Raw genomic sequence first — 26,108 nt, 5'->3', positions numbered from 1 at the left:
GTTAACTCATCAGCCCAAGATTTATTCGGCAAAGTCGACAAGAACTTTAAGCAAAGACGCATTCCATTGCAGTTGCATCTTCGCCCGTTGGCGTGACCTTCAACTTGAACTTGAAGCATGTCTCCGGACTGAGCTCCGGGAGACCACCTGTAGGTAAACCATTTTAATGTACCGTCTCCGATCCACCAACCTCATCAACCGCCTGTTCCAACGAGCCCCGTGCGTCACGATAAAGTTTTGTCCCTTAATCAGCGAAGAGTCACGCCATCCCCAGCGGAAAAGGCCAGCGCAGGTTGATTTAATTTGCAATTAATTACAAACTACCACAGTGCCCCAACAGTGTGCGCTGTTGCGGTTGGCTTTCGTTGGCTTCACCGATTTGCTGGAAACTAATTTCTTGCCGTAAGGCAGCATCGAAGACGTTTCGGAGAGACACCCTGTGTACCGCGCAGCAACAATGAATTCAATTAGCTATCGCCTATCGACTTCTCTAGTTCTTGGGTATTCCGGAGAGCAGCAGCAACAACAAACATACCGACAAACCAACAGAGCCCTTAATGTCACTAGGTCCATTCGACGCTGTACACCGAATGTTCTCTGCCCCTTGAAAAGCACCCTACAAGCGGGTGGATCGAAAAGAAGAAGTAAAACCTTGAAAAACATTATGCAAATTTTGTCTATGACCTTTGTTGTGGGCCCTGGTGCCGTGTAGCTGATTTGTTCCGTGTACTGATTCGCGCTTTTCGTGCTCTTCTACGTGCTCTCTCTCCACCCGTTCCATTGCAGATGTCCAGTGTCGATCTACGCCGGGGGACGGTCAGATGGAGCAGTCACCAGCGGAGTGCCGCCCAGTTCGCTACCTCCCTTACCCTGCTGTTGGGCAGTTTGCTCTCGTCCGCGTACAGCAGTCCCGTGTTCCCGTTCACGTCATGTAAGTATGAACATACACACACACGTAGTAGCGCTAGCCCTCGACAAACATACACGATGAGGGTCTGATAACTGCATTAATTCGGGACACATCGGGACCGCGGTCAGTTCGCGTGGAGTACTCCTGTACTCAGGTGTTATCAGATTTTAGAGCTTAATTATGTCGGTTTATAGGTCGATGGCACGATTCCTAATTGGAGACAGTTTTTTTTTGTTGGTGTATGTATGTTTGCTTTTGTTTCATTTCTTACCACGGTGAGGATGCATATCAGAGATACATTGCCCTTGTTTCAAGGGTCTGCATATCAGTAGTGCTGATTCAGGGGGTGATGATTAAATTAAATATTCTATTTATTCTGATAGGATGTGTACAGCAATTAATTAAACTGGGACGCTTATTTAATGCGATGGAGTTGAGTTTAAAATACTTTTGCAAGCCAACACAAGTACAGTCGGAACTTAATTTAATTCATTTGTCACCACAATAACAGAAGTTTTGTAATCTATTCCCAGACCAAGTTTAGGTTTCATTCACCTCGTTGGCAGAAGTTATGATCTCGACTGTTATACAGCTGAATAGTTTAAACATAGCTTCAATTTTAAATATGATTGTTCCAATTTTTACAAATTCCAACGCTCTACAGCTTGGAGTAGCGATTTAATTAAGTTAAGACAAATAAAATATTCTTCTTGCATTTGGGCTTAACTAGCATAATGTCTAGCTAATTAGCTCATAAACCAGGCATAAAATAGTATCAGTTTTTACCAAATTGTATTGCCTTCGTAAAGCCACATCTAATGATTATTCAAAAAGCTCATAAAAATAGTATTAAACCTAAGCGTTTTTCTACAACTTGTTTCTACAAATTCAGGACTTATTCGATTCTCAAGATACTCACATCACGCGATTTTTTTGGCTCATATTATTCTACCGTTGCGTAATATGCTCCCTTCCCGAAACCCTGGGCCGGTGCAATATTTACCACCAAAAAACCGTATTAAATAGAGCGCACAATTCGTTCAACCATTCGACCCGGTCCGTTCATCCAGAAGCCTCCGGTGGATTGTGCGGAACTGAATAGAATTTAAAACACTTCGCTCTAGCTTACGGTTGTGTGGATAAGCTGTTGTTGTTTTTTCTTTCTATTCCTTACCTTCACGGTGTGCCATCCGCATCTAAAGTGACCATTAAAACGCTGGCCTTACGGCCCTACGGGCCAGCAAAAATAATAAAACAGTCTACTACTAATAATGAAGCAGTGTGCAGGAAAATATTTCAGCTCCAAGAACCGTTAGGGAGCAGTGTAGTTTTTTTGTTCGCTTCCCGTGGTCCCGTACTACGACAATACCTACTCGTGGACATGTGCGAGAGGATGTTGTTTTTTTTAGAGTGTGGAGAAACGGTGGAGTCGATTATGGTTTTCTTACCACGCGTGTCGCCATTGTCTTCGCGGCCAGACCACGCACAGACCAAACGCACAGGCGGAGGATCTGCGCTACAGCGTCTCCGGTAGTCACGCCAGCCGAAGCGAAAGTGAGCGTTTCCCGTTGCCCATCTATGTGTTCTATGGGTGAGTTCATTTTTGGTACACCGGTACACCAACCATCACGCTTTCATTACGGAACTTCTAATCGATGATTGCACCCCGGTCGGTCATGGGGGGTTACCGTGTCGGAACCGTGTGCTATTGATGTGCTTTTCATTATATTTCAAGTTCTTTGTTTTGATAGAGCCTCGGCAGCAACAAAAAAAGCAGCACCAAAATAGCGGGAAGCACCTTCCTTCCTTACGCTGCAGAACAAACTTTTCATCCCAGCTTGTTCGGTTTATGATGGGTTTTGGTCTTTGTGTTACACCCTTAACCGCGCTATGTCTTCTTATTTCCTCTCGCACTGTCCACTTGCTTCACAACATCGTGACACTAGAAGACGCGTGCCACCCGCTACGGCTACGATGCTGGTAGAATAATAACAACGCGGTTCTCCCACGGCACATTGCAGCTGCCCCGTACCGTCCTTTAGGTTTCGCTGGCGCACATTACAGTGTGGTACGCTTCGGCAAATGCAGTTTGTTGACCTTTCTCACACAAAAAACCCACCTTCATACAGCAAAACATGAGCCGGGACAAAGCGAAACTGCTCGGAAAGTTGTTTTAAACAAATTTTTGGAAACTGTTCTCCGTGTGCACCCTACGGCGCTGGACTGGGCTGAAATGGACTGGCACGGTTTTTATGCTCCCCAAGGCGCTGTTAAATATGATATGGCTATGAAAATGATTACGATGATGATCGGGATGGGTGCCACGGGCTAACGAGGCAAATCGGTAAGACTGTCTGCAAGCAGAAGTCTCTAAAGTGACTTACCAGCTTGCAGGTTAATGGAGGTGTATCACCAAAACGATGCTGAACTTTAATCGATTGTAACATCGTAAAAGTTTAACAATATATACGTCTGCATAATACCACCATGCACATTAGAGCTGAGGCGAGCATAAGAAAGAGTTTTGTTGTGAACTTTTCTTTTTGACATAAGAACATATTTTCCTTGGTTAGCTTTAGGTCGAACTAAGTGCTCTTGTTGGAATAAGGAATGAAGCGTCATGAGAGGTTTTGTAGCAAGCTTTTCTTCTTTTTTTAAAATCATTTTACCGATGTCAACAAATTACTAAAATTCGGTTCGTCCAGTGTATGTTGACAATTCTTTAACTGGAAATTGGAAAGAACCAGGCTTTATTCCAAATCCTAAGCCCTTATTTCTATTCTAGAGACCAAAATCAGAGCTTATACCATATCAGAACTAAAATCTGTTAAACTTAAACGTAACAACAAATAACAACATTCGGTCATTATGAATCTAAATTGTAACCGTTTACAATCTTTTAATAGAGCACGTTTTAGGTTCCTAATATGTTTGAAGACTCTTAGGACCCAGGCAAAAAACTCCACGAAAATGTATATATTATTCACTTAAAGGATGGTTCAAGGGTGGTCTTATACAGACAAGAAGAAAGAATAACTCATTCCACATTACCAATAAGAAGTAAGCATCACTTTCGAACTAGTTTACCGCAAAGCTTTTACACTCCTTATTTGCATCAATTGCTTAAACAAACACTGCATCGGCCGATTGACAAACCACGCAATTTCATTTCACTTTCTTCATGCCATAAATCTAATTGATTACTATCAATGCTCTAATCACCCTTACCATTCTCGGCGGTGAAAGGACAGTCAGTTACCTCGGACCAACTGAATTCTCCGGGTATCCGCCTTCACAGGTCCTGCTTTCCCTACGGCCACCATCAAGCAGCATCGATTAGCAACACGGTCGCTCCACTAAATCGTACACGTACCAGTTCCAGTTTCGGCGCTTCGCTTCGGCTACGAGTGAAAGTAGCCGCGCTGCCCAAAAGGCTAAACAATGTCCCATTCTAGTTTTGCGCGATTCGACACGGAAAACGAAAGCGAATGGGCCAAACGGCGGGTGCTTCGTCTTCGTCCGGTGTTGGCGGAGGTGGAAGCAAACAAACAAACCTGAAACATCCACGGAACGGATCTTTTACACCGAAAGGACCGCGTCAACCATGCTGGGCCCATTTTTCAGCTTTGTTGAGACGCACCTTCTGCTAGCGTGACAACCATTTTTTTGTTTGCTTTTATTGATGGCGGAAAGAAAACGCTTCTTTTGGCAAACAAAAGCAGAACTTGCCCGGAGGGGAGAAGACCACATCTTACCGAAATGCGGAAACAAACTTCGCACTCATACAAAGGCACACAATGCTGCACAATTGCGTGAAATTTCGATTTCGCTTTTTGGTGCGGATTTTCTTTCTTTTTTTTCTGCTGGTTGTTGGTGGTGGAACAATTTGAAGGAATCCGCTCAGTTTGCTTATCATAACAATTCGTTCCTCGGGGCGCGGGACCAGTCCAGACCAGACACAACGGAGTGGGGGCTGAGCGGGAGGTTGCTTTTTAGAAGCATCGCTCATTTCATACCAATTTGGTGAAGATTCGGCGTATGGGGGCCGCCCGCGGTAAAATTGAGGTTACCTGCAATGGACAGCAGAGTGGAGTAGGGGAAGAAAACGCGCTCCCATCTCTCTCCCCTCCCATTCCTCTATCATATCATTTCGTTTGCGCGGCGAGGCTTTCTTTGTGTTACATTAGCACCATCATCATTGCTCATCATCATCATCAGCAGCAGCAGCGTTTTGTGATGGGGCCGCCTAGGGAATGTGCGCGTAATTGACACGGCACCACGAATTGCCACCCCACTCCGCTTCCTTGTTGGCAGATCCCCCCCCAACCCCCCACCAACCCTATGGTTTGCCCCGCGCGGATGGCGAGCTGGGAGTTTCTCGTGCGTTTCTCGCGCTTTCGGTTTTGAGGTCACTGGGTAAAGCTGCGGGTGCATGCTGGGCAGCTTTAATTTACTTTCTTCTTCCGCCAAAAAGCACCCACTCCTACCGCCGCTTCCCATCAGTTGCTTCTCTCCCTGCCATGCGCACACAAAACCTTTCCCAAGATACTGGTTTGGCAGACACTATCAAAACCAAGCGAGCAGTAATGGGATGGGAAAGCAGGAAATGTTTGCGGTTCTGCTGGTGCAAATCAACGCGCCAGTCCTAACCAGTTGGCAACACCTACGCCGTGGCCGGTCCAACCCAAAGCTCAAACCCTCTGCTCGCTGGCGTTCACTTTCATTCACAGGTTAGCTTGAAATTCGTGAACCTGAAATCGTTCAGCCCCTTGGACGGGGTTGATATTTGTCATGTCCGAATTTGCAGCAGCAAAGCTGCTCGGTTGCCAAAAACATGCCAGCCAAACCGGATTCCCGCGCCGGGTGACGCACCGCGGATTATGTTCACACATTTTGTGTCCATTGCCTCGGGAGAAAGTGTCACTCGGGCAGGCGGGAAGCGACCCGCAATGGCACCCGAGGGTGATGGATGGAATGGCACACGCGTGAGTCATGCGGCTCAATTCGAAAGCGCAAGTAAACGGGCCCAACATTCCACCCAAATGGGGGTTTTGTTGACCGAAACGCTGTGTGTGGAAAGTGATGTCGTAGGCGGCTATGGGTCACATGGGAAGCACAAGGACGTTGAAGTATGAGCACTAAATTGTAAGCAATACCGGCTATCCCAGGGGAGCGCAGAACGTTTTATGTTGCGTTCAGGTGGTTGTTTATTTTTCAAGAAGAATAATGAGACCACGGTGACAAAATAAATGCAAACATAGTTTTTGATGAAGAAAGATTGAATCGTTTTCAAACTCTGCACGCTTCGCAACACAAAAACAAGAAAACAAACAAGCTAATGAAGACTGACAGTTGCTTTTTAAAGCTTGTTAAGTCAGCCTTTATAGGACGAAATAAATAGTCATGCTTTTATAACCCCTCATTATTTGTTATTTGATAACTTCAACCACTTCAAGGTTCTTTACCACCGGCCAAGAAGGCAAGTGATTATCGCACACAACTCTACCAATATCCTCAGCGCCCCTTCAGAGACTAGACGATTCTACCGGCCAGAGCACGATTGCCAACGGCACGTCTTGAACTTGACTTTGAACTTGCTTCGTGCAGGGGCAAAAGGAACTGAAATGACACAAAAGAGATCATACAACCAGACCGAACTGCTGCTGTTTTTCCCGCGATCATGTCTCCCATGTGTCCAGGGGCCATTGCCATGCCGATTCCGATTCATGCCAGTGGTCGGTCGCATGTACACCCGTTCCGTTGCGTTTGCAGGTTTACACAAACGGGTTTCGGTTATGCAAACCCAAGCTCTCCGTTTCCTCTCACCCTCTTTCTCATCCCCCTGGTTACGAGTTCTCGAGCCCAAGTTTCTAGACTGGAACGTGAAGGGACACGACCGGAGAACACGGTCGACCTGCCTTCCGACGCTCGGCTAGGCAATGAAAATAAACAGAGTTAATTTAACCCATTGTGGTGGGAGCGGGTTTTTGCACAAAACTCCCGCCAAACAGGGTTCTACCAAAACCCCCCCGGAGGCACTATTCTTCTGCCGGCGTAATAACGAGCGCTGACAGCTGGACACTTAGCTGACTCTCGTTCTGCGTGAGGGTAGGATGACCTCGCTCCGATAGCTATGCCGTTAAGTGACAACGATGGGAAAACATCTGTATGGTTGGATCTTGGCTGGATTTTGAACGTTTCACAGAGGTGCTCAGACCAGTTCCGGCTCGGAAGCAATCGTGCATTGTTTTCCGTGGGTTCATCCCAAAGTTGCGTTAGTTCATCAAACTTGATCTGGTGTTCCGTGTTCCGTGTGGTGTCACCGGGTGCGATCGCGATAACGTTACGCCTCTGCTGACAACTTTCATAACTGCTTTGAGTGTCTGATCGAAACATTAAGATGCATGCATAACGCGTGTATGTGAGGAAGCTTCCCTCAACCAGACACATACTCCATCGCCCGCAAGACAAACAATCACATTTCACATTTCAAGAAAGCAAACGTAGGAACATGAATCATTGACAACCACGGTAATCAGGCTTTTCAGGAATACGCTTCAGTCAGCAGAAAAGAAAGTAATCTCGTTACAAAGCATCGTTGTAGCCAAACGACACCTCAATCTCAGCCCAAGCAATGCTTTCAACGACCGAAGAAAGTAAAACTCCACTTCCTTCGCACCAAGCGGCGACGCATTCGGTGGTGCAGTTTTAAGCACCTTCCCCCAGCACAGAGAGCAATCATCCGGCAACCCAACAAAGGGGCAATTGTATAAGAACCATAAATCGAGGTAAACGATACCCGGGCTGACCCACTTTCGAGGGAGCTCCCGTTTTGGAGCATCCAAGCCAACAACGCCCGCATCGTGCTCGACCCAGCAAAGGGAGGACAGCGGCAGCGCAGCTGTGGCTATGGGCAGACGAAAGGAATGGTTTCATTTTAAATTCCATCCAGCATCCGACCATTTCCCGGAGAAGCGTGTCCTACTCGGGACGTTTCAGTAATTCATGAGCGCACGCTACACCTCGGTGTTCCAGGCTTTCGTTGAAAAGAGCATTTCTAACGCTGGTCTGGAGCTTATCGGATTGTTGAGAGCAACAGAGAGAGCGAGTGTATGCAAATGGAATTTTGGCGTTTTTGCAGGTGCTGACTGGGCGAGCAAGATGCTTACGTGCGATATGATGCTGTAAAAATAACACATTGACCTAGTACACGTGAGCTGAAATGTTGGTCGCGTTAGATGCACAGCGTTAAACGAGCGGCAGGACTAGAAACTAGGTTTTGGACATTTTGAGATAGAGCGATAGAGAGTGCTTTAGAATGGCACTTAATTCATGGAGCTGTTGAGCTGTTCGCTGTGAATGTTTGTTTGTCGCTCTGGATATTTATAACCAAACCATAAGCACACATCACATACCCGTACTAATCGCTTTATCTGTAACCTACATCTTCTCTCTTTCTCCAGTTCAAGCTAGCAGAAACCTTCGGCATCTTCCCTGCGTGGTACGAAACACTGGCGAGGAAGGAATTTGCATGTTCGCTATCGATTGCTTTAAGGCCAATGGCACACATTTGGGCGTGTGTATAGACAAAATTTTCTTCGGATCTTGCTGTCAGGTCAATGTAAGTACTACGCTTTAACTCTCTCCATTTCTCTTAACACTTAGCCTCTTGTTATTACCGTTTCTCTTCTTCTCCCAGGACGATCGGTTACTGTTTGATCCGGATATTACGGATAACAGCATCGATCACAACTCGGTCGGTAACTTCCAGCACTTTCCACCATCGGTGAATACGCACCGAAAGCCACCGCTCACGGAAACTCGCCTGCCAACAACGGCACCTGGCAATGGGACGAAGTACGAGCTGCTCAGCACATCCACGACCACGCGACGCACGACCTCCAAGAACAATCGACGAACGACATCTACCACCGTACGGACGACGAAAGCTCCCCAGAAGGTTCAACAGAAGGATGACCTGCAGACGACGACTGAGTACCAGGAGTTCACAACGTTCCAGTACGTGCAGAGCAGTAAAAACCCTGCCGGAAGTTCATCGCCAACATCGAACAAACGGCCTTCAGCACGCCCCAGTCCCAGTTTGGCAACGCAGGATAATCGTGTTTCTACGACCCGAACAACCACTTACAAACCTTACAAAACACGTCGTCCTACGACTAACAAAACCTCAACGGTACGTCCACCTAACAGACGACCTGCGCAACCACTAACGACTACGACCGAAGCGCTAACGACGACTCCACCATCTACGACTAGGAAAGTCTCTGGACAGAACACGAGACATCCAACGACTTCGTCAACGATTGCATCTCGCAAGCCAGCGCCCAGTTCGATTACCGCTTCCCAGACACAGACGACCATTGCGTCGAGACGACCAGCAACGACACAGTCCACTCCGAAACCCGAATCAACGACTCCCTCTGTCACGTATTCCCGACGACCAACAACGTCTCCTTCGCTGGTACCTTTAACCAAACCGACCACGAACCGAAGACGACCTACAACTACTACCACGACGACTACCAAAACGACTGTACCGGCCACGACAAGCTCGGAAACGACGCGAGCGCCTCGTCCGCGTCCCAAACCAACATCCCAAGTCGCCACTGTGCCGGCCACATCGCTAGACCATCTAGTTGAGACGCATTTTTCGAGCTCGGAAGCTACATCGAGTAGTGCTGTTCCCTCAAGCAGTACCAGTAAACCAACCTATCCTTCGACCACGGTTAAAGTAACACAACCAACCACACCGACACCAACTCCAACACCGGCCTCTTCCACTACAAGATCCACCCAATCCGAACCATCAGTGCAATCGTCCACTATAAAGGTTCCGGAGGCTCCGATCAATCTTGGAGATTCTGAGGATCTCGCCTCCCTTTCCCGACCTGGGCTGGTAACATGGACTAGCATCCTGGAAGACACACCGACCGAGCGTCCTAGCTCGAATCAAGGTAAGTACAGTCCCTCTCACTCGAATCGTACCGCTGCTCACATACATATGCTCTCATGCGCCCCCAACTTCATGCCCATCATCATCATGCATCTGCAGGACCGACCACTTCCAACAGCTGGATACTCATACAGACACTAACCCCGGAAGAGGTCGTTGCTAGTAATCAAACTAACCAGCATGAACCATCATCCTCCACTCACACACCGCCCGCATCGGTCGAGGTGTCCTTCGCGCAGGACACTAAGCTACCGATCGAGTCGCTTCTACCGGAGGCGGCCTACGTGTACAACACGGTCCCGGAGGAGGAACCCGCCCCAAACATTCTCCTGCTGCCGGACGATCTTTCGGTACATTCGCAAGTAACGTCCACCTCTCGCTCACCCGATCAATCGTTGGAAGCGCAGTCGAAGACCACGGAGAGTTCGGTTGCAAGCAGCAGTACGACCGAACAGGTCAAATCGAGTACTCTCCCACCGTACGAGCGAACGAGCACCACGGTGCGTCACTCATCGATCGTTCCACCGACAACCACTGACAGTACGACGATCGTAACCAGACATGGACCAGTGTCGTCCACCACCGCCCAGTCACAGATCACTCAATCACCCGCCAAACCCAGTAGCGAGGCGGTAGAAGCGATTAACGAATCGGTTGAGACGACATTGTCCACGACGATCGTATCCTCCTCGCCGAGAACGACCGAGATTCCTGTCGCCGCTGTTACTTCGACTCATTTTACATCCTCCACCGCACCGACCTTAACGACCAGTGATATGTTTACGAGCGTATCCGAACAGACATCATCAGCGTCTAGCGAGGAATCTGGTAAATTGCATGGCTTTTAAAATAATCTGCCCTCACAAACACAAACGCACATACACACTAACTTCATTCATTTGGTGACTTTAAAGACTGCACATTTCCCTCACTAACTGCACCATGCGAATGCGAGATAAAACGATACGGCGCAGCATCCGTGCCGTGGCAGATCCAATGACAAGTTCCGCGTAAATGCTGCGATTAATAACATAATTCCCGCGGCATGTACGCAAGCTTAAACTGCGATGAGAGATGGTACTAATGGCACTATTAGCCTGTGTCGTTTACCTTTTGCTAATCATCATTCTTTTTGCCTGGCGTTTTCAATTTCAATCCCAAGAGTTGTTTTTCGTATTTTTTACGGCAAAAATTCATACTAAAATCACATTTAATGCACCGTCCATTTGGATCATCGCTTGTTACATCGCTTCGCAGGACATTTGTTTTGCTACGGAGCCCGTCAATGCATCGCAAAGCATGACTGCGGTTTATTTACCTTCGCTTATATGTGGGGGCCCTTTAATAACTGCTCATTTGCTATCATCAAACAGGCACATCCTCCACGACGGACGCTTGGCCGTCTTCGAAACGACCGCCGGCCGTCGACGTGTCGTCCACCACGGAAACCATGCTCGTGCTCCGTGAGACGACGACTGCCGCTGAGGAGTCGATCGAGAGCGCCACCGAAGGCAGCGGCGAGGAAGAATCCGGTAGCGGCAGCGAAGAAGGCTCCAGCGAGGAAGAAGAAGAGGAAGAAGGAGAGGAAGGAGAGGAAGGTACGGATGAAAGTGAAGAAACGACTGATGCAACGACGGCCTCGATCGAGAACGCTACCGACGCTACCCAGCACAAGCAAACGAACGAAAGCACCACCCCGGTGACATCTTCCTCCACGGCAAGCTCCACCTCGGCAGCTCCCAGCAGTAGCAGCAGCAGCAGCAGCCCGAGCACAGTGTCCTCGACCTCGCTCGAGCCCAGCACGATGACAGCCTCAACCTTGTCACCGGTTTCGATCTCCACCACGTCCACCTCGAGCTCATCCCCATCAACGCTGTCAACGTCCAACAACGTGACGACACCAACATCAGCACCGGTGACATCAGACCGTGGCCCAACAACGACCCAGGGCACGTCGACGACCGGCATGCCCATCAAGTTCCCCGAGCAGCCGGCCAGCAATCAGACGGCGCTTCCGACAACGACCACCCTGGCGATGCTTGCCAACGTCACCACGGACGGTGTTACGCTGGCGCCCGATTTCCTGACCACCTCAACACTGCCGACGCTCGAGGGGATCGATTACCGATCGGGTGAGTACACCTTTGACATAGGAGGCCGTACGGGGGGGAGCCGTATCGCACACGCAATCGCCAACTTGCCAACCAAAATGCCCCGATCGGGGTGCCGTTCTGTGGTGTGCTTAAAATTATCTCATCTCACGCGGAAGGAAGCAACCGCGTTATGTCCCATTACGGGGTGATTGCGTCTTCAGACCGCTCATCAGCTTGTGGGCAGTTTTTTGTTGTTGCTACGAATGTGCTTATTGCTGATTCTCACTCTTTTTCCCGAGCACAAACACAAACACACACCGACACGCCCTTCGGGCGTCATTCGTTGGCGTGGAGGGTCATAAAAATATAACATAAATAATTGATAATAACATAAAACAATTTTAACCTTGAAAGCAAGTTCAATGCTTCGCCCGCACGCCACACCACAAGTCACGAAGGTTCGGTATCCCCCGGGCTCATCCCTGCCCGAGCAGAACGAGCAACAATGCTCGCGTCCGTCTTCGGACTCGGGTTCGGTTTTGTCATTACCACCCCGATCCAGGCAGCATCTCCCGGACTGATTCACCTTTGCGGTGGGAGATCGGATGTCCCTATTGCCTAATGCAAACCGAGGCCGGGTGAATCCAGCTCGTTCCAGTGCTGGAATTGCACAAGCAAGGCGCGATCGGATCTTCCACCGCTCCCTGATTGTGTGGCATCTTCGTGCAGGAATTCTTCCTTGGAGCTTGGCAAGGGATTGCGAATTTTTGTTCTCTCGCTTCTTGTGCATGTTTCAACATTCAGAGCGCGGTAAAAAAAAGGGAAGGTAAACAATACCTCATACTGAAGATTTGCGAGCAGCACCTTTTGGGCGACCCCGAAGGCACACGCGAGGCCGGGAGACCGAGCTGAGCACGACCTGTTTCGAAATCGATTACACTGATCGCTATCGACAGGTAGACTCTATTTACCTTCGACCATTCGCAGGCGGAACGGCACAATGGTTTGCACCGAAATGATTGATAGTCTGATAAATTAGCTTTATGTATTTAAAGTACCTCCCGCTGTTAGGGTCTGCTCAGGTGGAGCGCATTTTGGCAAACATCCTTTACGACTGTGGGAATCAATTTTTGCAATATGAAGGCAGATTTTACAGCTCACTACAGGGTGTACCTTTTTGGGGCGAAGATCGTCTTGTCTCCATTAAGATGCTGTACTGATGTTCCTTCCCAATCGAAGGCAGGCTCAATAATAAGCCCATCACTGTGGGTACGAACGGGACACTAAATTCAATCCCTTTGGCTTTGAGGCCATTGCACACCTCAACCATTGGTATGAAATATTATCGAGCATTGACGTGCGAGCATTCGCAAGAGCACAAATACAACCCATCCAAGAGTGTGATCCTGAGCCCAAAGGAGGGCTCGTACCGGACAGCCATGACCATACCGGAGCAAAGCGTCAGAACGTGCGTGTCCCTCCCCGACACCTGATTTACTGGTTTTTCGGGCTTGAATAAAATAAATTATTTATATTTACTTAATGGTATCATTACTATCACACACACATACGGGTAATGTTGATTTATGTTCAAGCCCGGCGTGTTGGCCGGCCTGGGGACCGCTCAGTGCCGGCACCTTGACTTTGACAGTTGCACACTCTTGCGTGATCCTTCTACGAGGGCACCTCCTTCGTCGTCGTCCGGAGGGCATTCACAGGTCGTTTGTTATCCGGTTTTTTTTGTTGTTGTTTCAGTTGTTGTCTTCTTTCGTTTTGCCCGTGTTCACACTTTGAACACCAGAACCGGGCCAGAAAGATGTGTGTGTGTGTGTGTGTGGTTTGGCTTTTTGTCGCCATCGAGGATCACCAACGCGGGTTGCGCACTCCTGTTTTGGGATTGCGCACCGCATCGCGATCGGTTGTGAACGGAATTTAGCGCAGGAGCTGCATAGGAATGTACAGGGTGGTGGGGCCGCCCCGGTGGCTTATCGCTTGCTTGTTAACATTATGTAATTAATTGTTACCGCGAGGAGCATTGTGTCGTGCTGCGGGCATGCGAACATGCAATGTGATCGTCCGTTCGGTTACTGACACTGTTGTACGGTTTTGCCTGCGAGCAGAATGAAGCTCAGTTCGCTGACATCTTGATGGTGGGCTTCGTCCCCCTATCGGGATTGACAGCAGTTTACAAACGATTTTAATTGATAGCTTACACATGTTTACAATGTATTGTGAAGTGATCCAAAACGGAAGCTTTGTTGACATTGTATTCTTGCTGCTAAAGCACAATAAGAATTATTCCGTTTTGAGAGGTCACTTTGAGCCCCTTTGTACCTTAGGCGTAATCCTATTATAAGCAACATTTTCACGCCATTCCACCATTTCTACCGTGTTGATAGATTCATCCCAGCGCAAGATGAATTGCTTCGCGCACGGTGAATCATTTATCATAACGCAAAACTCCCGCCAAGCCAAGAACTCCAGGCTTCAACATTCAATTAATGCGTCCTGGATGCCGCCACAGCTGCTAGATGTCCGCTGCGAATTGCTGTACAACACCGTGGAAATATAAAACTCTCGTTGACAGCGAATTACATGTACGATTCTCGTTTCGCAACAACCCCGAGTAAGTGTCGAGGAGTGCATGCACTGCTTATCCTCTGGACACCAACCACTCTTGCGCGTCTAATGATAATCGCGCATCGCGGCTCTTCCTCTCGTGCGGAGCGAACATTTCATTACATATTATGCACGCTGTCGTCCTCGCTACGGATTGCCCATTCGTTCGCTCCAAATGACCCTTTCCGATCGGGAAAAATTAATCTTGCCACTGCAACCTCACCGATCAGCGGCTTGGACATTGCACCGATAAGAAGAAGCTGTGCGAAAAACTGGTTCCCACAGTCAGCTGCCCGCCGACCCCGAGTGCGTCGCCGGCGAGTGTGTTAGCACCGCGCGCTACACAAACCACGCACACCCATCAAGATCGCACGGATCTGATTGGGTCGAAGAGGATCATTTACAATTTTTATGGCAGCATAATTACGATTCCATTCATCCGTTCTGTGTCCCCTCCCCACACACCACGCAAAGGCTCATTAATGCACGCATCGCTGCACGAAGATGGATGCTGATTTGCCTTTGCTTATCTTGCTGCGCGTCTCTATCGCAATGCCAATTTCTCCTCCTCCACGCGCTATTTGAAGGTATTTATCGTGTGTAAACTGTTCTTATCGTTCATCTTGCAGTGTGCGGCAAAAGGATGTTCCCCGAGCCGCGTATCGTCGGCGGCACGAAGGCAGCGTTCGGCCGGTGGCCCTGGCAAATATCGCTGCGTCAGTGGCGAACGTCCACCTACCTGCACAAGTGCGGTGCGGCACTGCTGAACGAAAACTGGGCCATCACCGCGGCGCATTGTGTTGACAAGTAAGTACCAGGCGTACCGAAGATCCGTATCACTTTAACTCAAACTATATTCGCCGTCCTAAATAGTGTTCCGCCGTCGGATCTGTTGCTGCGGTTAGGCGAGTACGATCTGGCATTGGAGGAGGAACCGTACGGCTACCAGGAACGCCGCGTCCAGATTGTGGCCTCGCATCCACAGTTCGATCCGCGAACGTTCGAGTATGATCTGGCACTTTTGAGGTAAGAGAGAAAGCTAGAGGCCGAGATCGAGCGATAATAAGAGCGCGCCGTTAACACCCAACTTTTGATCGGTTTTTTCTAGATTCTACGAGCCAGTTGTCTTCCAGCCCAACATTATACCCGTTTGTGTGCCGGAAAATGATGAGAACTTCATCGGCAGAACAGCATTCGTTACCGGGTGGGGTCGTCTGTATGAAGGTGAGTTGGAGCTTTTTTTTGTCGATGAGATACAGAAAGCCAACAGTTTAATTGCTCTTGTGCTCTTGCTTTTCTGTAGATGGACCACTGCCAAGCGTGCTGCAGGAGGTGACCGTGCCGGTGATCGAGAATAAGATCTGCGAGACGATGTACAGGAGTGCCGGTTACATCGAGCACATTCCGCACATCTTCATCTGCGCTGGCTGGAAGAAGGGTGGCTATGACTCCTGTGAAGGTAAGAACAACTCAAAGTTAGTGAAGATGTCACCTCCAAAGTCTCATGCAAACGTTCTTCCTATTTCGTCACAGGTGATTCCGGTGGTCCGATGGTAATTCAACGTACGGACAAGCGATTCCTGCTCGCAGGCGTCATCTCCTGGGGCATTGGCTGTGCCGAGCCAAACCAGCCCGGTGTTTACACCAGGATATCGGAGTTCCGGGATTGGATCAATCAGATACTACAGTTCTGAAGCAACTCCAACTCCGCGCACAGGAGCACTGAAAAGAGAAACACACGCAGTAACCTCGCTGCTCTCGTTGATGTATAGATCCTTGGAACAATGTTGCTCCAAGCGAGGGGAGGGCCAATGGAACCCTTGGGGGAAACAGCATCCCGATCGACTTTGTCCGTCTCCCCACTTCCCCAGCAGTGGGCGTGTAGTTGTTGATGTTTGATACTACGTTTACTCATTAGCGTACAGTTTTTTTTCTTTTATAAGCCGGCCTATTTTGATGATTAATCTGCCAGCTAAATCTGGCCGATTGATCATCGATACAGCCTTAGGTGACAATCGACAAACAGACGAGACAAAGTTTTTAGCTGACAGTTGTGTTAAGTTATACCCGTTCCCCGTAGTTTTGCTCAAAGCATCCAATAACCCAGTGTGAGTTCCAGGACACTCAAAGGCAAGGTATTATAGTTAGTCGGCACTTCGGTGGTAGAATCGACAATCGTTACAAACGGAACATTGATCGTGAAAAGCAATTGCTCGTAAAGATCACACACAGAGTATCTTTAAACCTAGCAACAACAAAAAAAAAAAAAACAGTACGATAGTGAAGTAACGTCGGTTTTTCTTTTTAAATTAAAGTATGTTGTGATAATTAAATGCATCGTCGCAAACGAAGTCGTTTTGAGAACGTTTGCCCTGTGGGAAAGAACGTGCAGTAGTGGGATGCACTCGGTGGATGAATGGTGCGCGAACTAGAGTTACGACCGTTCACAGTAGTTAGACACTATTTTGCAAGTAGAAAGTTACGCGCTAAGATGACTTTATTTATTTATTTATATTCAACGTTAGATACATTTGATTGTGTCGCGCATCTAGCTGAAGAGAACGGAACGAAAGGCGCACAGACAAACTGAGGAGCGTAGGGACAAACGGACACTTAGGCAACGTTAGATTGACGAACAATCGCAAAAGGTGCTACGACTTAATGCAAGGCGAATGTGTAACCGACGTGGACGAACGTGATCGGAACAGGTTCTGCTAGTTTGTGTGACAATTTTTCCTGTACATAGTTTATACTTAAGAAGCCAGATGCATTCCGATGACACGATATTTAAATTCGACTGTATTATACTTTGAAATAAACATTTTAAACAACTAAACGTACATGTTTGTTACTGTTTCTTCGATGACAAAAGGTTTTTGATGTGAAAACTGGCAAATTTGTTCGAAACAATGTTTCGCAATTCAAGACAAATAGATAAAAAGTATTTTTTAGTAATGAAAGAATGTAAAAAGTGGGAAAGGATGTAAATTAAAGGATTTATAATCTAGCTCATTGCTTTTCCGATGGACGTGAATATTATTTGCTATTAATTATGAGAGAGAGTCTTCCCTCGTGATGGGTAATAAAACCTTGATGCAGCAAACCAGAGATAAGCAGAGCTACAGAACTCAGTGAAATTGATATAATAAAATAATGTGTTCGATACACAACATTCCGCATACTAAAATTTATCACTCGTTCAAACCTCCGCAAAAACAGTTGGAATAACATGTTGATAACGGCATCACAGGTACTAAAAATGTAGTCCAGATTCTTGTTTGCTAACCATATGATTGGTCTGTTTATTTGGTTTGAGTTGCAAAACAGTTTTAGTAAACGCTTCCATAATTTCTTCTATTCAATTCTGACAAATTTTCAGATAATGAGCAATATGCCCTGATAATACTTTCAAGAACAATATAATTTGTAGTAATGTTATAGCAACAAATAACGTTCTTACGATCCGTAGTACCTATAAATAAATCATAAATTTTAAGTACTATTCCGTCCTACCTATCAAATGATCCAGCGTTCGCCCCAAATACGATCTGAAGTTATGCAATTTCAGCATGGTTTAGCTTCTCTACATTACCGCCAGAGGCGCTACGATACTGCACGATTATTCTTCACGTTTAAACAGCTCGAATTTTTAAGACGTTGATTCACGTGGTTCATTATCTGCACAATATTCAAACGATTTGAGTTAAAAAATTTAAAATAGTATGAAACTTAGATGAAAATAAAGGAATTAAATTGTTATTAACCTTGTTACCTGTATCTTGAGTCTTCTTTTTCCTGACATAACGATTTGTTGTGTTCATGCTGACCTCATTTACGCATAGATTGTCTACCATTAGTTGTTCTGATCAGAATGAAATACTAGCTGCTGGAAACACTAACATGTAACATTATTATATTTTTTTCGGTTTGACCCTTAGATCATCTGTAAGGCGTAGTTTCTTCTTCTTCTTCTTTGGCACAACAACCGTTGACGGTCACTGTTGACTGTTGACTTTCAGTGACTTATTGTTACCATAGCAGGATAGTCCTACGTAAAATGGCATGGTCTATTCTGCATAACCCATGACGGACATATTGTTAAGTTGTACGAGTTGACGAATGCACCACCAGACCGGCACAATGTACGATTTAATTAAATAAAATAACAACATCGTCTTTAACCAAAATAAACATTATTCAACAAAATGTTCTATGATTGTCGTGCGACTCACGTTCAAATTTATTATTTAGGTAATTTCAATGGCCTTATCACCACGTTGAAACTAACACATTATTCCATAAGAAAGTGAAAGAGTATTGACCGATTTAAGTACAATCAACGCTTAACCCACCAAAGAAAACAAAATATTCATTTCAACATGAAAAACTCTCAATTGCTTTCCATTGCTTCCTCTTAACCAGCTACTCACGGTAAAAGTCAAAACATTTTCTTCGAATGATGGGACAAGTGACACAGAGCCATTTAGCAAAATCACACTTTGATCGTGTCAACGTTCGTGTTTAACCCCTGTACCTCCCTGATCCGTCCTACCCACTGCATTACCACACAGCACTCGATGTCGAAAAGAAAACTTTTACTGTTCATCCTTTGCATTCACACATTCGACTGTTTTTTTTTTTGTAATCTTTTCCCGGTTTTTGTGTCGCATCAAACCCTAGGAAAACTTTCGATTGTCAAATGGCAGGGAAAGAAATGCTGTGCACAAGAAAGCAAAAAAAAACATACACACACAGAACGGCAATGCTCAAACAAAGAAAACCTACCTCCGAAAATAGAAACAGCAAATAAAAGCGCGGTTCATCAATTGACGGATCTTTCTCCAGCGTTTTTTTTTTGCTCATTTCTTTTGCTCATTGCTTCAATACACAGGGATGGGATGTCAATTTCCGGCAAGCAAGAAAGTCTTCCGCGCGACACAGTGGACCATTGCGGACAAAAGCAACAGCAGCAACACCAAAAAAAAATGCCTCCAAACGTACAAACCTAAAAACCATTACTGATTCGTTTGTTGACACTCGTCGCACGGATAAGCCGTGTGCCCGCGACGAACGCTTGCCCCCATACGCTTTCGGGAGGGTTTTGGTTTCGAAGTCATTAAGCGGTCGGGCGGCTATCGAACGATATCGCGGGTCGCCTAATGGAGAAAACGATAGTTAAAAAGTAGCATTTAAATTTTCTGTTTTTCGCCGGCCGTACGTTTGCTTTTCCATTTGAAAGTGCCCGAGCGATACGTTAGATTTTAATGGCGATTGATGAATCGAAAGTGTTTCCACGCGTTTGACCCATTTCGCACTGGACTGTTTTCGCACCAGATTCTACGAAAGGGAAGCACAACCCTTCGAACGGTTTTGGATGACACGTTTCTCAGTGCTGTTTGATTTTTTTTACCATCCAGAAGAATGACATTTTGACCTTGAGCTAAACAAACTTTTCAAAAATCCTATTCTATTATATGCTGAGAAAATCTATCGTTAAATGGCCGTAAATCAGTTCCACCTTATTTGTAATTTGTCATGTTTTCAAGAGTTTAAAATGCTCTTTCGTCAATTTTAAATATTAATTTTTCTATAAATTTGACATTACAATTTGGTTCTAGCGCAGTTCACACAATTAATGTTGTTTCATCTTGTTAACACCTTTATAACACCATTCTATTGTCAAACATGATTCAGTGCTGTAAAACATTCAGTGACTAGAAATGTATCCCATATTTAATTAAAACCCGGTCCAAAACACTTTAAAGTATGCAATAAATCAATCGACGAACGCGAAAAGCTACCACAGCGAGGAACAACTTTGGTCGTGAACTTGGCGACGTTTCACGATCGCAACAATTCGCACGACTTGCCGACGACGGTCGCACACCCGCATGGATTAGAAAGGGTGAAGGGTGATTGAAATTGCTGCTCCTTTCCTTTGGTGCGTCAAACCTTCTTGAGCGTCCATTCAATTTTCCGGAAATCAAGATACGCGCACGACTCTTATCCGTGCTCGTTCAGTTCCGTATGCAACCAAGGAAGGACAGGAGAAAGAGTGGCGACAGGTTCGCGAGTGGCTGTTCACGATCAACAATCCACCCTGTCTCCCCGCCCCAAAAAGAACCGGAACCAAGGGAACCACAAAACGGAACGGAGAGGAAGCACACAAATTCAAACCTCAAGCCCCGATGCGTGTCAAGTGAACGCAGCAGCACACGCGTCGACGTTGCTGCAATCACGCGGCCAGCTTGATTCGATTGGGAAGCTCAATGGCTGGAAAGTGAAACTGCTACTTGTCGCCTTGGTTTTCCGAATGGACCTCTCCAGCCGCGGGTAAACGCGAAGGGTAAAAGTGCCATTCGTACCGAGAAGGATCGAATCGCAGGTTCTGTATGAACGTAAAAAAAAGCGACAGCGTTCGGTCCGTTGGGGCTTTCGAGAGAAACTTTCCCTCCCGTCTCGAGTCCGGTGCGTGGAATTTCGAGAGTGCGTGAAAGAACTTCCGAGAGGATCTTCAGCGAAAAGGAATGCTTCGATGAAATAAGGGCACTGGTTTTTTTTGTGTAAAATTGTTTCTGTTGTTCATTTTAAGAGGAGCCTTTGGCATTGTTTATAACCCAGTGACAGCAATTTTTTGGCGTATTTGTTCAGGCATTTGACGCTATAATAGCTGGTAAATGTAGAAGATCACCAAACTGATTTGCACTTTAAATCGTACTGCAAATTATTATAGGCAAACAGATACATTCCCCACATGTCTCTTCCCATACATGCCTCCAATGATCAGCTTTCATAACGTAACGTGAAATACTTTTTACGCCAACCATTTCACATCCCAAACGCACTCCACTGAATCCAAATGTACTCCTCCCGCTTAACACAATTAGCGATCCAATTTTCCGCCAACATCGCCAAATTCGTTTAAAACCAACACACCCCGTCGATCAACCTGCGGGACCGGGATCTGGGTGTCCGTGTACCTCCCGGTGTGTTTGCCATACCGTACCGCTCTGGAACCGTGCAGGCTGCGGAATGGTTGCAGCATTAATCGCTCGGATCGCTTTCACACCTCTCGCGCACACACTCGTGGCTCGTAATTGACGCGGCTCAATAGCGCACTTCGGACAACCGCGGTCCAGACTAAACCGATTAGCACACATACTGGAAGTGTGCAAAATCATTTCCCGCCGAATGGTTAATCGACATATTTAGCACATGCAACGCTGCAGGTGAGAGTCCGCACTTAATTGCATACACATATGGAAGATAAGAAATACAATACGAGAGGCTGCACAATTAAACATAATTCGGACATTGCTTGGAAAATGGGGATGAAATTACATCATCAAATGAGCACAAAACAAACATCATTAGCGATGGATGTGTTTGGCGAAAAATACTCTTAATCTGATAGCAGTCGTTTATATTTGCACCTTAAACTACTTGAAAAGGTTATGTTTTTCTTGAATGCTTTACCATTATAAAAACATACCAACTTTTGTTGCAACTCTTTGGGATGTTGTTTAAATCCTCTTTGAGCCTTAGTTTAATTTATGCAACTAACTGGTAATTTCAGTCTATTTACCCAAAGATTGTATCCTAAAAGAACATTTGCACGATATTCGGCCCACAATTTACCGCCTTTTACCGCCATTCTGTCTCAATCTAATCTTTTCTTATCCTTTTTTCCGATTATCCTTCGTTGATCTTTTACGATTTCGATCTCTCGATACACTATCGATCACTCAATAGGTCTAGCCATCCTACGCTGTTCTAATATCCTGCTACAGTGATTTTAAAAACGTTGCAGAACACACATCTGAATCTATGGCTTTCTTACCTTACAGCCGTTGCTGCCAAATTTTATTTCTAAGGCATCAATATTTAACAGTGTCCATCAATTTTTGCCACTAAAGTATCAAATATTGACAGTACGCATCAATGTTTGCCTCTAACGCACCTATTATTGTCCGTAAGTCCGTTTGTCTCTTGAAGGAATCATGATACATTTAGAAGACATAAAGACAACTGTTATTTGACATTATGAAAACACTAAAAAAGCGTGAGATGTGATTGTTTTTTTTTTTGTGAATAAAATGTATTGAAATACATTTTAAAACCATTATTTACTCTTGAAAATACATGCCAACTTTTTCCAATCCCTCTAAATCTCCCCAAAATGGCATAAGAATTGTAATATTTCCAATTCTTTCATTGAAATTATTAACCACTTAACTTAAATTCAATCATTTTGGAACACTAAATTTCAGAAATCGCGTTAAATTTTGTAAACAAAGCGATCTACTCACAGTCAAAAATTGGTGCATTGAAGACAAAAATAGATGGTTTAGAGCCAATCTTTATTGTCAGCGACAGTAAACATGGTTCAGCTAATCATAATATCTAACCACAAAACTTCATCCACGCTCGTCCCACACATATCGGTTACTTCTAGGAATCGGCAGCAACGAAAACTATGTGAAAAATTTCAACACATGTTTACCGCTTCCATCGAGATTGCATTCTGTGCGTCCACACATTTTCCCCGCCACCATATCGTTATCCACATCGGGCGGGAAAAAACATCAGTTTCAGCTTCTGTCAAGAAAAAAAACTCCCACACACACACACACACACACACACACACACACACACACAGATAATTACCCCGTCACCGATGTTGATACTGCGGCCACACGCATAAAAACACAACCTCCACAGAAGCGAAAGCTTGCGCCATTTGCATAACCAGAACCTCATGCGTACAATGCGTGTGAGTGCGGGGAGCGTTTTAATGCAAATTTATTGCCAATAATAGCGACGGTAAACTGACGACAATTGTGTGGCATTGCACTGGCACTATGACTAAAGTGCATAGTGATGGGTGGGATTGTACGGGAAGATTCCCTGTAAGAAGAAAATTAAGCAAAAAAAAGACAACATTTTCTTTCACGAGAAAGCAAAACATTGCACTAGGAGAAGCTTGCATCTACCACCTGCGGGGCTGAGCGTGTGCTACGGTATCGTTCCGTTCACAGCAGCGTTTAAAGAAATAAATTTCCCCCCTGACAAGACATTTTGCATGTACGCGTACGCTTTTTGCCCCCTTTCTTCCTCTCTCTTGTTTGGTTTTTGTACTTCAATTTTGCATTCACGCCTACGGCTTGTAAACGACAGTCAACAGTTTACTTCTCACCTTATAAAAGACATGCCCGCAACAAACGCCTCCAGGGCAAATGTAAGATTTATGATCACGATGTCTGGGTACAACGTTCATCATCACGCCATCAAAGCTGCTAATTTTTGATAAACAATCAAACGATGCTGTATGAAAGTGATTGTTAAAATTGAAAGCTTCGTTGCATAGCTCCTAATGATAAACATGCTAGTTATGTTGAGTTACAGTGCACATTACATGGAAGCATATTTTTGTGAATATTTATTCTAGCTAGTTGATTCTAAATGGCCCAAAATGCATTCATATTGAATGTACAACATTTAAAATCTACAAATTCTGCAACACGTTTGAATGCTTGCAATTGCTCAGGAAAAATTAAAGTCAAAATAAAAGCACTAAAAATTGATTTGACCATCCCCGGCCCCCATCAAAAACACATGTATAATTCATGTCCGGAATGGAGGAAATCTGAAAAAAATGAACAACATTTCCCATAAATTTATACCATGATGGATTGGGCCAACACATTCCCGAAACGCTAATAGCTCCTCCAAACACGCCTGAAAGTGAAACCGAAACGCTTGCCCATGAGATTGCTGTTGGTAATAAACGTTAAACAATGTCATCATTACCGGCCATCGCATTTCCCAGTAGTAGTCCCGCCCCGCCCCCGTCTGGAACCCCTTAATTTCCACCCCTCAATACGTTTCGATGACAATTTTTTCCTCCTTTTTCCCTTTTGGGAAGGTTTCATTTTGACGCAGCTTGACCAAAACGACCAGCATCTACGCGGACGGATTCTCATTGCTGGTCCGCCGTGTCGTTTGGAAATAATGTTATTATCCACTTATCTGCGGCACATGCAGCCGGCGTGTGTACCACCGCCTGCATGCCCGTTTAAAGGGGAAAGTGCACGATTCGAATGGGCAATCATGCTCAGTGGATTGAATGGAGCGTCCGGTGGCGATTTTGTGGCGATGAGGCTGACATATGGCAGACAAAATGCGCTTTCCGCGGTGAGTTTTGTTGAAACAGAAACCGCATTTGGCACGAACATATTATTTCAAACGTAAAATCTTATTGAAAGCTTGTTTTAATCTGAAACTGAAGCTTAAACTGAAAAGACTTTAAAAATGCTCCAAAAATTAACATGGTACTAAGAGATAAATCCATGACCAGCGATCAAACACAGAACCCAGATAAGGTAAAGCGAGTGACAAATAAAACACTCAACGACCGGAAACATGTTCTACGCCACAAATAAAGCTGCCCCACTCGCTCGCGTGCGCCTTCTCATCATGTGTACTTGTGTGCGCGTCGTTTGTGTACACTTTCTCTCAAGTGCAATGGCAGCCTCCGAACTTGCGCGCACCCCCTGTGCCGCTCCATTTCAGCTCCCCCTTCCCCCGTGTGACATTTTGTATGCACTGAAAAACGGTTCAATTGGTTTGAATCTACCATGACGCTTGCCTTCCACACTGCGTGCCATGAACAACGACATCGCTTCCATTTTTTTTCTTCTTCTCCTGTCTCCACTCACCTACCGCTCCACCATGGGGACAGAAAATTCGCATTTTCCCGCAATTTATGCAAGCGATACGTGCATATAAACATATTTCTATACTCCGCTCGCTCCCTTTCCGGCGCCGTGAAACCGTGAACCCATTGTCGTAAATAAATGCCAACGCCAGAGCGCGTTTTGCACACGAGTCGGGCTGCTTCGTCGACGAGATTAGGTGGAGAGTGCAGAGAATCCATAGGGAGATAGGTTTGTGGGGAGGCGATCAATTGCTGATTCTTTCTCTTACGCTGGGTGAGGGTTTAAGTAGAAATAGTAAGCTAGAGGAGGGCAAAAATCGTTTAGTTTGCGACTCAAGTGGATAGGTAAATCACCGACCTTCATGCTACATAAATCAGCAACGGTTGAAAGCGTTTTAGCAAGCGTTCAGTATATGCTAGAAAAATGTGCGGAGTATTGTTGAAAAGGGCAATCATCTACCTTGCTTTGAAGGTACAAATACAAGTGCACCCTTAAGCAACATTTTTATTTAAATAAATAAACGACTATCACTTATTTCCTTTTTTTATTGATTGAAAAAAATTACACATTTATCACAATCATTAACAACGCGCACCGGAAATCGGACGACATAATCACGCACTTTTAATTGATCTTCCAGCACCGACAGTCCCTCACACCCTTTTCGAAAAGAGATAATGTGCTCCCAAGCGCACAAGCAAAGGGTGCCCGGGGGAAGTATCGTGTTCGCGGTACACACATCGCCGGGCATGCAAAGCCGTTTGTGTGGAATCTACGCAATCCATCGACCAAAT

The 26,108-nt window shown here is 45.8% G+C and overlaps 1 protein-coding gene across 2 annotated transcripts; it reads left to right on the top strand.

Annotated features, from left to right (window-relative positions):
- Positions 1-766: 766 nt before the first annotated feature.
- LOC3291870 (mucin-2) lies at positions 767-16,599 on the top strand. 2 transcript variants are annotated; one of them, XM_061658451.1, is made up of 10 exons: positions 767-931; positions 8,374-8,531; positions 8,610-9,885; positions 9,984-10,712; positions 11,258-12,016; positions 15,226-15,403; positions 15,470-15,622; positions 15,705-15,820; positions 15,900-16,055; positions 16,130-16,599. In XM_061658451.1, exons 1-10 carry the CDS (start codon positions 787-789, stop codon positions 16,288-16,290), a joined length of 3,831 nt encoding a protein of 1,276 aa, XP_061514435.1. In that variant the 5' UTR covers positions 767-786; the 3' UTR covers positions 16,291-16,599. The 2 variants fall into 2 exon arrangements, with proteins under 2 accessions (XP_061514435.1, XP_061514436.1); XM_061658452.1 differs by lacking the exon at positions 9,984-10,712.
- The last annotated feature ends 9,509 nt before the right edge of the window (positions 16,600-26,108 follow it).

This window comes from Anopheles gambiae, chromosome 3 (assembly GCF_943734735.2).
Source record: "Anopheles gambiae chromosome 3, idAnoGambNW_F1_1, whole genome shotgun sequence".
Taxonomy (NCBI): Eukaryota; Metazoa; Arthropoda; class Insecta; order Diptera; family Culicidae; genus Anopheles; species Anopheles gambiae.
The sequence above is the reverse complement of the archived record's forward strand: the minus strand, read 5'-3'. Positions and strand labels throughout refer to the sequence as shown.

Excerpts from the sequence above, each read along its gene's own strand:
- LOC3291870 (XM_061658451.1), top strand. The coding sequence starts at position 787 with ATGTCCAGTGTCGATCTACGCCGGGGGACGGTCAGATGGAGCAGTCAC. Across the intron at positions 15,404-15,469 it reads GCGGCGCATTGTGTTGACAA|TGTTCCGCCGTCGGATCTGT; the intron begins GTAAGTACCAGG and ends CGTCCTAAATAG. Across the intron at positions 15,623-15,704 it reads TATGATCTGGCACTTTTGAG|ATTCTACGAGCCAGTTGTCT; the intron begins GTAAGAGAGAAA and ends GGTTTTTTCTAG.